Genomic DNA, 14,675 nt, shown 5'->3' on the forward strand with positions numbered 1-14,675 from the left:
TAAAAGGTAAGAGAAGTATTTACATCCAACTGATATTTCGAGGAAGGAAGGGAACAGAGTATCCATGGGCCACCTGTTGCCAACAATATATTATGGCTTCAATGTCCTTTCCTCCTTCCCTCTTTTCCATCCTTCTACCACAGTGCCTCTTCAAAGACTGCCACTCACCCACTTGTTCAGTTCCTCCTCGTTCATCGACTGCCACCCATCCACTTTTCCACCATGGCCGTCTATCCTCCAAAACATGCCGGACCAAGCCAGATCCGCAGCTACCTGACAACAGTCTTGACAACAAAACATGAATTGCCACTTCCGGATGCCACTTCAATGGCAAATAACTGGAGATTCGGCCGTGAGCATGACCTTCGTGAGGCATCCCAGGACGACTTTCGTCATCTGTTTGGAGCGTTCGGTCCGTCACTTTACCACAGCGTCAGTGAGGATATAGCTGCTGCGTGGCATGCGACCCTAGCGGGCTCTCTCAGCGTTTTCTCGATCCTCAGCATCCCAACTCTTATTGTTATCCTATTATTCTACCAGGGCATGCGAAGCGACGGCTTTTTGAGCCGGAATTTGCCTTTAGAGTACCTCTTGTGGGGGTCGGGGCCGATCCTGACTTTGTGCGCCAAACAAGAGATGAAACATCACTCCGAATTGATCAACGAGAATCTTGTCCTCTGCGGATGCATCTTCTGCCTTCTGGAATTTATCGTTGCGTCATTCGTGTTTGCTCTGCAATGCCTCAGAGGATGAGACATTTCGATCATGCTGGTTCCATTGCTGTTATTCGGCTTCATGTCTCATGGACATGTTGAGAGACAGACTTGCAGGGCAGCATTTCCACCTTCTCACTTCGCCCGGTTGCTACATGTGCCGGATTATGAAAATTCGCTCAAAAACAGGGGACTTGTATATCTATCAGAACACCGGTATTACATTATCTGAATAATTATGGATTTGAGCCTTGAGACGTTTGATTCTAAGGTATAAAAATAGCTTTTTTTAAGTCCAGGTCTTCGACTAGTTGAGAGAATAGCTACGGAGTACCTAAGGAGGTACTCCAACAAACCTATGAAATACGAGCTTGGGCATCGTATATAAGGTCCACTACTAGGGGTATCTCCCTCGTATAAGGGTCCACTACTAAGCCGATGTTGTTGATCAGTGGTTGTGCGGGGAAGAGGCGATTGGCTGAAAAGTGGAAATAGTGGGTCTGTTGCCTAAGGATGCCTAAGGATGCCTGGACGCTAACGCTAAGTGGATAACGATGTATCAACGAGAGTCCCCTCGACATTAGCCTCAACTCTATTTAAATTCAACGGGGATCCCCTGATTTTGCTATTCAACATCCCATCTCAACATTTACAGTATATGCCATTTGCACAGTCTGTATCATGACTTCTTTGCCCCCTCTCCCAGTGAAGCACAATGACTTCGTGAAGTATGTCAACTCCAACTCGGAGAAACCCATGGCCAATTTGGTTCAGCCATATAACGAGTACGATGCCGTTTTGCGCAAGAAATTTGCTCAAGATCCCTCTCATCCATCAATTCAAGACAACCACGTCAACATTGTACCGCTGTACGACCAGAATGGTTCCACGGATCTTTCCATTCGAGCTAGGGACCTTGTCTCGGAAACGCCAGAGCAAACGGAGAAGTATCTTTTGCCGCTGAATGCAAAAGACCGGAAACCACATGGTTCTGCGGCAGTTGTTCCCTCCTTGAATGAGTTCAAGAACAACTTTGCGCTCTTCACAGAGGGCTCGTTAAGTGAAATTGACTGGTCCAACGTGGTTGCTGCTGGCAGCGCTGTCGTGACCTCACTTTTGCCTGTACCAGAAAAATATCGCAACTCAAAGCGTGGCCTTCGCAAGTACTACCATGAAGAGTTTGCTCCGGCGTCAGATGTGGATCTCTTCTTGTATGGTCTCACCGAGGAGCAGGCTCTGGAGAAGATCATGCACATCGAGGACAAAATCAAGAACACTATCCTCTATGAGACCACAACCATCCGGACCAAGAATACAATCACCATTGCTTCTCAGTATCCGAACCGCCATGTGCAAATCGTGCTTCGCATCTACCGCTCAGTCGCTGAGATTCTCACCGGATTTGACGTTGATGCTGCATGCGCGGCTTATGATGGTCGCCAGGTCTATGCCTCTCCTCGCGCTATCGCTGCATACATTACGCAGGCGAATCAGATTGATCTAACCCGACGATCACCATCATATGAAAACCGTCTCTCCAAGTATTCGCACCGAGGATTCGAGGTTTTCTGGCCTGCTCTTGACAGATCGAAGATTGACCCAGTGAGCATTCAATCCTTTAACTAAACGCATGGAATTTTAGCGAAATTAATGTGCCGTGATAGACTATCTTCGAGAGAAGCTTTACCAGAACTGAGGGACTTGCACGACTCCTGGTATTGGAGAAGCTTCCTCGGTCTGAAGACCGGGACAACTATCTCCAAAAGAGGCGCGAAGAACGAGGCCGTCCTCCTCTGAACTTGTACCTGCTACGTCGTCATGGTCAAATGTTGCATGGTAATCTCAAGGACGACTGGGAAGACGAGGTACCTGATTGGCAAGAGCAAGACCAAGTGTCTGATTACCATACCTTTGTTCGTACCTTTCCTGCAACCGAGCCTGTTGCTCTTTCCACTCTTACTGACCCTCTGGTAGAATATCCCTTATGGTAGGCGATTCAATGCCAAGAACATCGAGAAGCTACTTTACACCAAGGATCTGTTACTGAACGCCCAATGGAATCAGCCCGAAGACCGTACGGTTTATCTTCATCGTCATCCAGCATTCTTCGGCGAGGCAGAACATGTCATTGGTGACTGCTGTGGCTTCTGCCCCAAGCCTGTTACCGAGGAGGAAATTGAGGTCGCCGACGAGGAGGCCAAGATTTACATCTCTGGTCAAATTACTTTCATCAAAGATGATCCTGGCCGCCAGGAAATTGGAAGTTTCAATCCGATCACTGAGACTGATTGGACCGGTGAGTGAATTGTTCGAGATCTTTTGTTATTCCCGAATTACGCACTAATACCAACATAGAAATGGCTTACGTTGGCCGTACTGAGAGACTTTGCCAGGCAATTGTAGCAAACGATGTCGACTCCGTTAAAGCTTTCCTTGCGGAAGAGGGTGCCAATCCGGACCGTCGTGACTACACTGGACGGACACCACTCCAACTCGCGTGCATGTGCTCGACCCCTGAAGTTGTTCAATGCCTTGTTGACGGCGGCGCTCGCATGATTCCCCGAATGGCTGATGGAAAGACCGCGCTCCATCTTGCCGCGGCCCGGGGACACGCCGAGATCATTCGAATTCTACTTACAAAGAGCAATGAGAATGAAGAAGAAGAAGCTAAGAAAGAGGAGGCGCTAAAAAAGAATGACAATTCAGAGCCTAGCACAGCTGAGGATGAAGATATCGACATGATTGACCAAAACGATGCAGTGTCTCACACCTCTGCTTCTTATGTCAAGGTCGAAACTGAGGAGAAGAATGAGGAGGACTTGACCACGTACGATACGCTGGAAGAGAACGACCTTGAGCCCGATATCTACGATATCAATGTCGTTGCATGGGATAGCCGGACTGCCCCTTTGCATCTCGCTATTCTCCATGGCCACACTGAGGCCGTGAAAGAGCTTGTCACGTCCTTTGGTGCCGATGTCTTGATGCCAGTCAAAATCCTCAACGACCACAACAGAACACCCCTGGCTGCAATTCTTAACCTGGTTCTCATCCATGCCCTTCCATTCGAGAAAGCAAAGGAGATGTCGCAGACTCTTCTCGATCTCGGCGCTTCGCCAGCCCAAGCAGACCTTAAGCAGAAGTCACCGTTATACTACCTTGCTCATTCCGACAAGTTCGACATTCTCGATATCTATATGCAGCATGACGAGCCTGCAGTGAAGCGTGCAATCAACCATCTGGCGGTTCTGGGCACGTCCTGGACACCAGAATACTCTTCGGCATTGATGATCGCGCTGGCTGCGAAGAATGCACCCGCGGCATCCAAGCTCTTGGGTGCAGGTGCCCACCATGAAATTAACATTGGCGAGATTGTGAAGCTTATTACGGTATCAAGAGGAAGCAACGCCTACGACGTTGAGGACACCGCAAGGTCCTGTGTGAAGCAGCCAATCTTCTTGGCTATTGAGAATGATCTTCCTTTGGTTGCCATTGACCTGCTTCACCGCGGTGCGGACCCTAACGCCGTAATCAAGGGGAAATATGAATCCAAGGGTCGCACGTTATTGGACGTCATGCGCCGAACCTTGCAAACGCTCCGTGAATTCTTGGTCGAGCGCAAGTACCAAAGCTATTATCATTCCGTTGCAACTCCCCTCGATCCCAGTGATGAGACATATTTGTCAGAGTTCCAATCAGGTAGTTACAAAATGTTCACTGCAAAGGACCTGCTCCGCAACGTGCGCAAGCTTAACCGACAGACCGAAGAAAACGCTGAGAAAGCTAAAATTATCCCGGATGATCCTCCCGGCCTGGTCGAGAAGAAGGCATTCATTGCGGAGTTGGTTCGCGACTACGAGAAGCTGGAGTTCATCATGCTGCAAAAGGATGCAAAGACCTGGGACGAGCTTCATCCTCCGCAGAATGTTCCCGTGCCGATCCCAGCCCAGGTTTCGACTAATAAGCCTACACAGCTCCCCAGAATGCCTTGGAAAGTCAGCTTCAGCTTCAATGTACCGGCTATTACTGACAACGCTCGCGATGGATATTTGCAACTGTAAGTGTTCCCCTTACTCGCAATCCAAAAATATGCTGACATTGATATAACAGCTTTGAAGCAGCCTGGAATGGCGATATTGATACCATCAAAAGCTTGACACTGGGCATGTGGGGATCTCTCAATGACCAAGCACCACTTGAGATCGCCGTGACTGACAAGCAGGGCCTGTCTGCCCTTTCAATTTCCATCATGCGCGGACACTTCGCCGTGGCTAAGGCTATCATTAAAATTCTCCACGTGCAGTACAAAGTGAAGGAGCCTCGCGGTCGGAAGCGCTTTGAGATCGATGTCGATGGATGCCCTGACGGCTCCGACGACTCCGATGAAGAAAATGATGAACTGAAAATCATCAGTGACATTGTTGATGATACATTCACCCACGAGAACATCGGTGAAGTTAGCAGTCAGGTCGAGAGCAATACTTCCCCTCTTGCTGCCTTTGAGCGACGGTTCAATGCTTATCTGTTTTTGGACGAATATGAGCAGGGGGGTCTGGACAAGAAAAACAACCTTGGCAATGTTGACGGCTTGTTGAAATACGCGGTTTACACCAACAACATTCCTCTTTTGGAATTCCTTCTGAAGACTGGACTGGACCTTGCTTCCACCAATCCATCTGGAGAACGCGAGTTCCTGGTAAAGTTCGATGAGTTCCAGCTTGCAATTTCTCTTGGACGTACCGACTGTCTTGCCAAAATGATTCAAAGCGCTGGAGCTGGCCTTCCCCTCACAAAATTGAGTGAGGATTGTGGCGTTGAAGAGAAGAAAGAACCTCAGTACTACCCTGGGTTGTCGATTCGTGGCGCTAAGCGTGCCGATTGGGCTAATGCTGGTCGAGACCGACCGATGAGAGCGCAGACACAGCGTCCTCCTCTTCTAATTGCAGCTCGCCGGGGTAATCTGGCCAGTACGGAGTTCTTCCTTGGTACCGCGCCTGCTCGGTATTACCTGGAGTACCTCAATGCGAACAAAGGTGATGGGAGAGTCAAACGGCTGACTCAGTCTAAACTCGGACTAGAGGGATCTCTCTTAACCTGGTTACAAACGAGAAGTAAGTGTTCTGTCTCTTTAGTAATTTTGACGAAATAGCTGACCATAAGAAAGACAACCTCGTCCTCCACAGCGCAATCCTCTATGAACCAACCGACGAATCCGTTCGTCTGGTTCAGTATCTTGTGGATCATCACCCCGAATGCATGGAGGTCCGATCGACAGAAGGACTAACGCCTCTCGCCCTTGCCATGTCCCACCACAAGGTCCGTTTCGCCCGCATCTTGGTAGATGCCGGGGCCAACCAGGCCGTCCGTGACAAAGAAGCACGCAATCTCCTCCACCTCATCCTCGTATCAGATGGTGGTCGGATCTGCAAGCACTCCAACCGATTCACCAAACTCCTAGATCTGCTGGATAAGCAACTCCTCGCAACAATGCTCACGGAGCGCGCTGGCAAAGGCTCAAGAACACCATTCTCACGCTGGCTTCACGCCCAACCCCACTTTACACCAGCGGATCCAGCCATCCCTCGACCATCTAACACTCCCCAGACCGATGAAGAGATAATAACATGCATGACGAGCCTCATTCTCGATCTAGCCGATTCCACGGATCAGAAGCATCTTGAGGTCTTTGACGAAGCTGGAAATACGCCTGTGCATGATGCTGTCAAGAAAGGTTTCCCCCAAGTTCTTGCACTACTCCTCGATCGTCGTCCTGACATGCTCAACCGGGAGAATGCCACTGGTACGACTCCTCTCGAAATGGCGGTTGACGCTTGGGTCAACAAGACTACCTCTGCGCCGCCTGTCAGTCCCCCGGGGTCCACGAGTACGCACCCTGAGTGGCAGAACGCCATTCACCGCGCTCCTCGATTCTTCATTGCCGGTTGCAGGCTCAAGTACGATCAAGAGAAGGAAATGCTTCGGGTTTGTCAGGAACGAGCTCAGCAACGGCCTGGAAAGAGAAGACTTGTTAGTCTATTTGAGGCGAATGAAGTCGCTAAGAGATTGGCGGCGGCCGGGCGGGCTACCGGTCGGCGTTTTGGCGCTAGAGATGACGATGAGTGTACGGATTCTGAGGATGATCCTGAAGGGTGGGGGAGCATGTCTGGTCATTGGTAGCTTGCTTGTATGGGGAATGGCAGTTCATAGTACAATGTTTATTTACAATCTACGGTTTTATTCGAATATATCCCATTCATATCTTTTGCTTCATCCCCTGTTCTATGAATGTGACTGACTCGCTATTGTGTATTCCTGGGGCCAATATATATTCTGGAGGCCACCTCGGAAGGCGGAACATACACACTCAAAACGAACAGATTATAATTATCTCGAAAGAAAAGCAATGATCTCATTCTATTATTTGAGACAATCAAGTTAATCAAATGAGAACCGTTACTGAAAGATAAATTCGTGACATGGACATTCAAACCAGCCTTCGTGTAGTCCTCAGTGCTGTTCCTCAGACGGCAGCGGAATCTTCGCTGCACTCTCCGCCAGAGCTTTGTTCCGACTGTTCTTACTGGCAATATACGAATTAATATACTCGGGCACTTCAGCGACCTTACCATCACCGCTCGGAATCGGGGTTCCAAACGTTTCCCAGACCGGAACAACACCAGTCCAGACACTACCGGTGACCTGCTCGCTACCCGAGTCCTTACGCTCATCCGAAACACCGCCATCACGGATCTTGCCACTGCCATCCACAATCTTTACCTTCAGAATGACAGTCGACTGCATCTCAGCACGGTCCGGCGGCACACGCGAGTGATCCCAGCGGTCCGCGAGGACGGAGTTCGTAATCAACTTCATGGCCCAGAGCTTTTCTTCCTCGCCTGTGACGAGGGTTGCGTAGCCATGTAGGATGGCAGAGCGGTAGTTGTAGCTGTGCGAGTTGGGCGTGAGCGATAGGATCAGCCCGTCTACTCTGCTTGTTGCCACGCAGATGGGGAGTCCCTCGCCATCGCTGCAGTTGCGGGCTAGGTTCATAATACGTGAGCTGACGTAGCCATGGAGGTAGCAATCTAAAGGCTCATCGATGCTCGCGGAGGGAAAGTCGAACGATCCCATTTGTCCTATCATTGGTAGGATTGCGGGAAATGGGTCATCTGGCCCTGGGTTGAAAGATACATGGAGGACTTGGGAGTCATTGATGATTGAATGAATTGGACCCAAGTCATATGTGGCTGGAATATACATAGTGTTAGTAGTTGGCTTCGGTGTATTTCTATAGTCATCTGGTACCTCGATGCTTGTACCGGTTGGCGGTGTTCGAGACCCTCTTTGGGTAGGTCAAGGTTCGTCCCATAATGTGTGTGGCAGCTCTGTAGAATGTGTGGAATGTGTAGAATGTGTCTTGAAGGCGAGATAATAAGAAGTAAGTGACGACAAAGTAAGCATTTAAGTAGATAGATAATGAGTAGACAGGTGATCTCATGAGCTAGGGCACGCCTTCAAACAACCTTTCTAGCAGGTCCATCCGCGAAAGATTTTCCCACAAAGGCTAGACCGGAGCATATTAATGACAGGCTGGGCCGGGATCCAATAAATCAAGAAGTATGTATACGACAAGGGTATAGGAGTGGACAAGACAAGGGGTCTCAAGTCTCCGATGCCAAACGCACCCGAGATGATTGGCCCACACCGCCGACTGGACCGTGAACCTGGCGATAACAACAACTCCGACTTACTCTTATCAACTTATTTTTGGGACCTTGAAGCATGGCGGCATGCAGGTCTCTTGTTCGCCAATGCGCTGTCCATCTGCGCTCATCCAGGCCTTTGAGTCATTCATTGCGCCAATTGCCTAGATTCAACCTGCCTCGCAGTTATGCTACCTCGGTGGCCGCCGCGGAACTCAAATTCGGCCAGCCGTTGCATGAGACGCATCCCCACATCCTCAGCCCAGGCGAACGTGAGTAATTATCCGGCCTTGACTTTTTATTTACTTAGCTGATCGTCTTTTGCCTAGTTACGCCCGGAATCACCGCTCTTGAATATGCGCAACGTCGATCGAAGCTTGCAAACAAGCTACCCAAAGGCGCGATTGCAGTGCTAGCTGCCTCGGAGGTCAAATACCGTGCGCCAGGCATCTTCAATGAATACCGCCAGGATTCCAATTTCTTCTACCTAACGGGTAAGTTCGCTTGTTAGACTGGTGATGCTGCGGAGAACACCCGCTAAATCTGCATTCCGGATAGGATTCAACGAACCGAATGCGCTGGCGATTATCGGGAACGACGGCTCTGGCGATAACCATATCTTCCATTTATATGTGCGAGAAAAGGACCCCAAGGCAGAGCTCTGGGATGGGGCGCGCTCCGGCACCCAGGCTGCTGTGGATGTCTTCAATGCGGATGAGGTGCGGGATACTGGCTTAAGGATCAGACGAATTACCCAGCTGACCGAGAGAACAGACTGGAAATATTGAACGGATTGGAGATATTTTGCCGAGTATTGTCCAGGGAGCGACGGAGGTTTACTCGGACATCCCCACATTTGATGGCTCACGATCGTCTTTGAATCGGTATCTGTATGGGCCAACAGTCGCGTCGGAAAAGCTGAAGAAGGTCGTCGACCACCGTAGGGTCAAGCCGTTGAAGCATATCCTCAATGAAATGAGAGTGTTCAAGAGTGAGAATGAGGTTGTACAGATGCGCCGACTGGGACAAGCGTCAGGGAGAGCTTTCACCGAGGCTATGCGGCAGAACTTCACTCGAGAGAAAGATCTATATTCTTTTCTGGAGTACCAGTTCAAGGTGAATGGCTGTGATACCAACGCCTTTGTCCCGGTTGTCGCGGGTGGCCAGGTAAATTTCCCGACTTTGTGTAAGCTGAATTCTTTACTGACAGATTTAGAACGCCTTGGCTATCCATTACACTCGGAATGACGATGTATTGAAGTTCGTATGCCTTTTCTAAGCTATCCATTGAGACTCTGCTTACACTTCATTTTAGGGATGGTGATTTGGTGCTCGTCGATGGCGGTGGTGTAAGTCCTCTATCTGAATTCAACTTTCATAGTTACAGTACACTGACCAACTATAGGAATGGGGAACCTATATTTCCGACATTACTCGAACATGGCCTGTCAATGGCAAGTTCTCTGATCCCCAGCGGGATCTGTACAATGCTGTGCTCAAGGTGCACCGGAGCTGTCTCTCTCTGTGCCGCGAGACCTCCAATCTTTCTCTAGACAAACTCCATGGCATCGCCGAGAACGGATTGAAAGACGAGCTCAAGTCACTTGGCTTTGATCTTTCCGGAAATGTATGCATCCAAACTCCTTCCTCGTGGAGTACGTTGCTGACTCCGACTAGGCACTGAACATTCTCTTCCCGCACCATCTAGGCCACTATGTTGGCCTGGACGTCCACGACTGCCCTGGGTATTCCAGAGGCCACGACCTGAAAGCAGGTCAATGTATAACAATTGAACCGTTCGTCCCCAGCCTATTTCCCCAGACGTGAAACACGCTAATCCATGCCAGGGGTATTTATGTTCCCGACGATGAACGATGGCCCGCCCACTTCCGTGGGATCGGAATTCGCATCGAGGATAGTGTTTGTGTAGGAGACGAACATCCGATTATTCTAACCCCTGAGGCTGTCAAGGAGGTATGTTTTAGACCGAATGTCTCCCTATTTACTCGTCACTAACTTGTACTAGATTGAAGACATTGAGGCACTGCGTAATTAGTTGTGATGTATCCGGTAGCCGTCAGACCCCTCAAATTCCCATGTACAATAGCACAAGGCTTCAAGATAGTAAATTTGAGCCCCTTTATTTTCTTATAGTATGTCTGCTCCGACCTATAATCTACATGTCTGGACTATCCTTGCCTAGATTCCTTCGTGGTGGCTGGTCTGCGGCTGGTCGGAAGGCTGGTCTGGGGGTGGTTGGAGACGATTGGGCATTTTTTTTTTAGCAGTATGATAAGAAGGGGAATATCGGACAAAATAGCCCCAGAGAATGAGATCGAGAATGAAGTAGAGAAGAAAAGAAGGTCGAAAAGAATCTTGGTCGCGGTCAAAGAATGCAATGTTGATGTTCATTCGCGTGCTACCGTTGGTTGTCGGGCCTCCGCCCAAAACAAACTGAGCTCCACACCACACGACTTGCTTCTTCTTTCTTTCCTCCAGGTCTTCCACCTCGTTTCTCTTCCCATCCCAACTTTAAGCACTTCGACCTGTTTCTCTCTCCTTTGACTGCTTGCTATTGTCTCCTGGGATACAATGTCCATTCTCTGATCTTCTCTAACCCTCGAAAGACGTGTAGCACGCGTGCTCTTCACCGAGTACCCCTCTTTGATATTTGACTACTGCCACTCTGCAGCATCTAGACGCGTTCTCGGCCCTGGGAACTTGTTTCCCAATGGCAACTGTCTTTGTACCCCCTTCTCCACGAAACTCTATGGCCATGGCGACTCGTCGTCCACTCGCAAACGTGCCGAATGCAACCAATTCTCCACACAGGGCAGGGCTCTTGCCAGTTAAACGAGCTCGGTCTACTCAAATGGAGATCCCGTACGGACAACCACCGCCGAAGAAGCAAGTGATCGAGAACATGGAATACGAGACTCGCCCCGCCACGTGCCAGAACACGAACACGGAGTCGAAACTCTTCGCGCGGCGATCGAACAACGGCAACCCTAGCGCATTCGAGAAGAAGCTTGTCGCAGCTAGGGAGAAGGAACGCCAACCGCAAGTGAAGCATGTCAAGGCCGAGAAGGCTCCGGCGGATACCATGGATTCCATTCGACAATGGCAACGGCACTATAGGAAAGCGTTCCCTCAGTTTGTGTTTTACTTCGATAGCATCCCTGAAGATGTCAGACGCCGGTTCTCTCGCCAAGTCATTGCTCTTGGAGCTGTAAGTCACCCCACAGCGCATTCGGCTAGTCTTGGTTGCATCTCTTTTCTCCCGTCTTCAGTTATTAAACACCTTCCATTGGCATCTTCTCTAACCCACTTCAATGCAGCGTGAGGAGAAGTTTTTCTCGCGTCTAGTGACCCACGTTGTCACTTCGCGTGCCATCCCCCCCAGAATCAGCCATTCCCACAGAACCGGAGTCGACTGCAGACGTTAGCAACGGTGATAGCAACGTCCAAACCGTCAACCCTTCACTCCTAGAGAGAAACGGCGAGACCCACCTGCATGCTTCTTTAAAGACAGAGACACGTCGTGATCAAGGCACCATGGACATTTTGCAAAGGGCTCGACAGATGGGCATGAAAATCTGGGCGTTGGAAAAGCTTCAGCGTATGATCACTACCATCAATGACAGTGATATTGGTGCCCAGTATGAACAAGCTGCTCGGAACAAGGCCGCTGGTAGTCACGCAGTCAATGGAAAGGGCGAGAATGACCTTTCACGGGTTCTTCGCCAGGAGCTTCTCAACGGACCATCTGACCGCGACCCATTGGCATCAATGGAAATGCTAATGTTCAAAGGACCATTTGTCTACATCCACGACATGAACGAGAAGACCAAACCAGTCATGGTTCGAGAGTACTCTCGAGTCGTTAGACGCCAGGATGGAGCTTGGCCACAGTTCCGAAGCGCTCCCCTCGGAAAGTGTCCATTCATAGATGAGCCCCCGAGTAGGAAGGAATATGATCGACACCGATTACGCCAACTCCATAAAGAGAAGAAGGCTGCCTCTCAACGGGCTGATGGAACTCGTGATGCTAAGCCAAAAGCAGCTGTGCCAGTCCAACAAGCGCCCGAATCTGTGACCACAACAGAGATCGCACATTCCCAGCCATTGGCGAAACAAGAGGAGCGTATTTCACCTCCAGTTCAAAACGAAATCCAAAAGCCGTCATTCGATGAAACTCATGAACGGAAGAGTTCTGAAAGCTTCATTCCTCCCCACTTCCCTCGCACCGGGCCCTTCTATACTGGTCGTGAGCCAGCTGCCTCAGGCGTTCAGCCGTCGAACATGACATCCGCAATTCGCTCACAAATGATCTCATCTACTGCTGCAGCACCTGGCGCGAAAGCTGGGCTCAGCAAGGAGGTTCATGGGCTCAAGCGAAAGGTTCTCGAGAAGGGAACAGGTGGGTTCGCCACGGGATCGATGGCAGCTCCGCAACGCCGTGGGGATGGGTCTGCGACAGTTCCGATGAAGAACAACGTCAACCCCCCCGGGAGGCCCATCGTTGTCAATGAGGATGAAGCAAAGCAATCTGAGGTGGCTGGGTCAAAGCGACAAAGGGAGGACAAAGATGAGCAAAAGAAACCCGAACGCCGAAGAGATCCAAAGCCTGGCTATTGCGAGAACTGCAGGGACAAGTTCGACGATTTTGAAGAGGTATTATCTTGGTTGTTGTGTTTGTTAGATCGCTATAGGTACTGACCAATCTCTTAGCACACTCTGACTCGCAAACATCGCCGATTTGCCACGAATGCCAGCAACTGGGCTGAACTCGATGCATTGCTCTCTGAAATTCAGCGCCCACTCAAGGCCGAATACGAATATGATGAATAGATCTGCTGTTTCTAACAGCATCCCATGATTCCCTTTGGACCTCGGCCTCTTCTATTTGGTACACCTTTGCATCCCGATGCAGGTCGAGATATTATTTTCAAGCTATCTTTCTTCTACCACGTTGCAATTTTTATTTCCGTCATGCCTGATTTGCACCTCGAAATCTTGCATAACCATACCCTCGGCATCGACACATGCATGGTGGCGTTTTTTTTTCCTTTTTCCGTCTTCATTTTGTTTTATCATGCATCAGCAGCACCAGTAACTATTCCCTCTCCGGTCTGATCTGCTTGCCTTGACCTCGATGGAGGTCGTCCACTCCTTTACAGCATTTTCACCTTCTTCGAATGTATTGAATATCCGATTTTAAACCAGCATCACCCTTCGAAATCGTGGACCGACCTCCATCAACCGCTGACGGCAATTTTGGATACTTGCATTTCTCATGTTGCTCCAAGAACAACTCATCGTCGACACTGATTGCCTCGCATGCAAACAGCTTGTGCTTTACGGTCTTTAATTGTGGCCGGTTGCGATATACCGAAGGTATAATGGACGATTTAGCATGGACTCAAGGGTTCCTAGCCTTGCATTGCGCTCCGTTCTAACACATCGTTATCACCCTTTTTGGTCCTACGGGGCCATATTTTCTATCGTCAGATTTTCCTTGTGTCTTTTCACCGGTGGTCTCTTGTTTCCCCATGGCTGTGGCTTGTTGCCCAGCGCAGGCGGCCAAGTCTCTGTTGAGACTTTTCCTTTCTCGTGACATTACTTACTTGAATAAGCATTTATTCGACTAAATGATCTGTATGCAGTTTGTATTGTGCTAATTGAATTGTCTGCTATCGAATATATTCCCTAAAGAGACATCGGCCCATAGAAGTAGAAAGTACAAGCCCCCTCACTTAGCCCAATGCGGTAATCACCTCGGTGGAACCTAAACTGCAGGCGGTGACGCTTTTGCTAGGCGGTGAGCCTGGCGAAAATGGCATCCTCGAGCTTCCAAAGTTGATGTCAACATAAGAAAGGCTTTCTATGTTGAGGATTCCTTTGGTAGGTAGACAATTACCATAGTAAGACATATCAATTAAGATAAAACTAGAGGAATTGCGCCGTTCCTGAGTCCACGTGCCTGCATTGTAGCCCCGCAAACAATTCGGCATTCGGCCCGCAATGAGCGGCAGTAACGGAGATCTTCAACTTCAAATTTTTGATGCTCCCATCTACGCCGCATAACCCAGCACGTCAATCCGGACAGAAGGATATCTGAATATACAAAGCCGCAGCTCCGGACATAGTCCCATATATGGTCCTTCGACCTCTTTGTCCTCTTCGCTCGCGCACCGGAAAAGCTTCAGTTCGCCGCTGAGCTCATCGCCATTCCTTTGTTATCGCTATTTCTACAGCC

General features: G+C 49.6%; 5 protein-coding genes across 5 annotated transcripts; 4 read left to right on the top strand and 1 right to left on the bottom strand.

The window, feature by feature from the left end:
- Positions 1-222: 222 nt before the first annotated feature.
- Positions 223-753, top strand: N7489_007649 (uncharacterized protein; the record flags this gene model as incomplete). The annotated part of the gene is made up of 1 exon (XM_056713399.1): positions 223-753. One exon carries the CDS (start codon positions 223-225, stop codon positions 751-753), a length of 531 nt encoding a protein of 176 aa, XP_056567114.1.
- Positions 754-1,394: 641 nt separating this feature from the next.
- Positions 1,395-6,890, top strand: N7489_007650 (uncharacterized protein; the record flags this gene model as incomplete). The annotated part of the gene is made up of 6 exons (XM_056713400.1): positions 1,395-2,315; positions 2,378-2,626; positions 2,688-3,009; positions 3,069-4,770; positions 4,824-5,824; positions 5,878-6,890. 6 exons carry the CDS (start codon positions 1,395-1,397, stop codon positions 6,888-6,890), a joined length of 5,208 nt encoding a protein of 1,735 aa, XP_056567115.1.
- Positions 6,891-7,220: 330 nt separating this feature from the next.
- On the bottom strand, positions 7,221-8,082 carry N7489_007651 (pyridoxamine 5'-phosphate oxidase family protein; the record flags this gene model as incomplete). The annotated part of the gene is made up of 2 exons (XM_056713401.1): positions 7,221-7,960; positions 8,019-8,082. 2 exons carry the CDS (start codon positions 8,080-8,082, stop codon positions 7,221-7,223), a joined length of 804 nt encoding a protein of 267 aa, XP_056567116.1.
- Positions 8,083-8,495: 413 nt separating this feature from the next.
- Positions 8,496-10,472, top strand: N7489_007652 (aminopeptidase P family protein; the record flags this gene model as incomplete). Its single annotated transcript, XM_056713402.1, has 10 exons — positions 8,496-8,688; positions 8,746-8,910; positions 8,975-9,135; positions 9,191-9,583; positions 9,633-9,676; positions 9,732-9,765; positions 9,822-10,043; positions 10,094-10,212; positions 10,264-10,390; positions 10,443-10,472. 10 exons carry the CDS (start codon positions 8,496-8,498, stop codon positions 10,470-10,472), a joined length of 1,488 nt encoding a protein of 495 aa, XP_056567117.1.
- Positions 10,473-11,147: 675 nt separating this feature from the next.
- N7489_007653 (protein serine/threonine kinase activating protein nimO) lies at positions 11,148-13,267 on the top strand (the record flags this gene model as incomplete). The annotated part of the gene is given in 4 exon segments (XM_056713403.1): positions 11,148-11,645; positions 11,755-11,803; positions 11,820-13,090; positions 13,148-13,267. The coding sequence occupies 4 exon segments, from the start codon at positions 11,148-11,150 to the stop codon at positions 13,265-13,267; spliced, it is 1,938 nt and encodes a 645-aa protein (XP_056567118.1).
- Positions 13,268-14,675: the final 1,408 nt, after the last annotated feature.

This window comes from Penicillium chrysogenum, assembly GCF_028827035.1.
Source record: "Penicillium chrysogenum strain IBT 35668 chromosome Unknown utg000004l_segment0_segment0, whole genome shotgun sequence".
Classification (NCBI taxonomy): Eukaryota; Fungi; Ascomycota; class Eurotiomycetes; order Eurotiales; family Aspergillaceae; genus Penicillium; species Penicillium chrysogenum.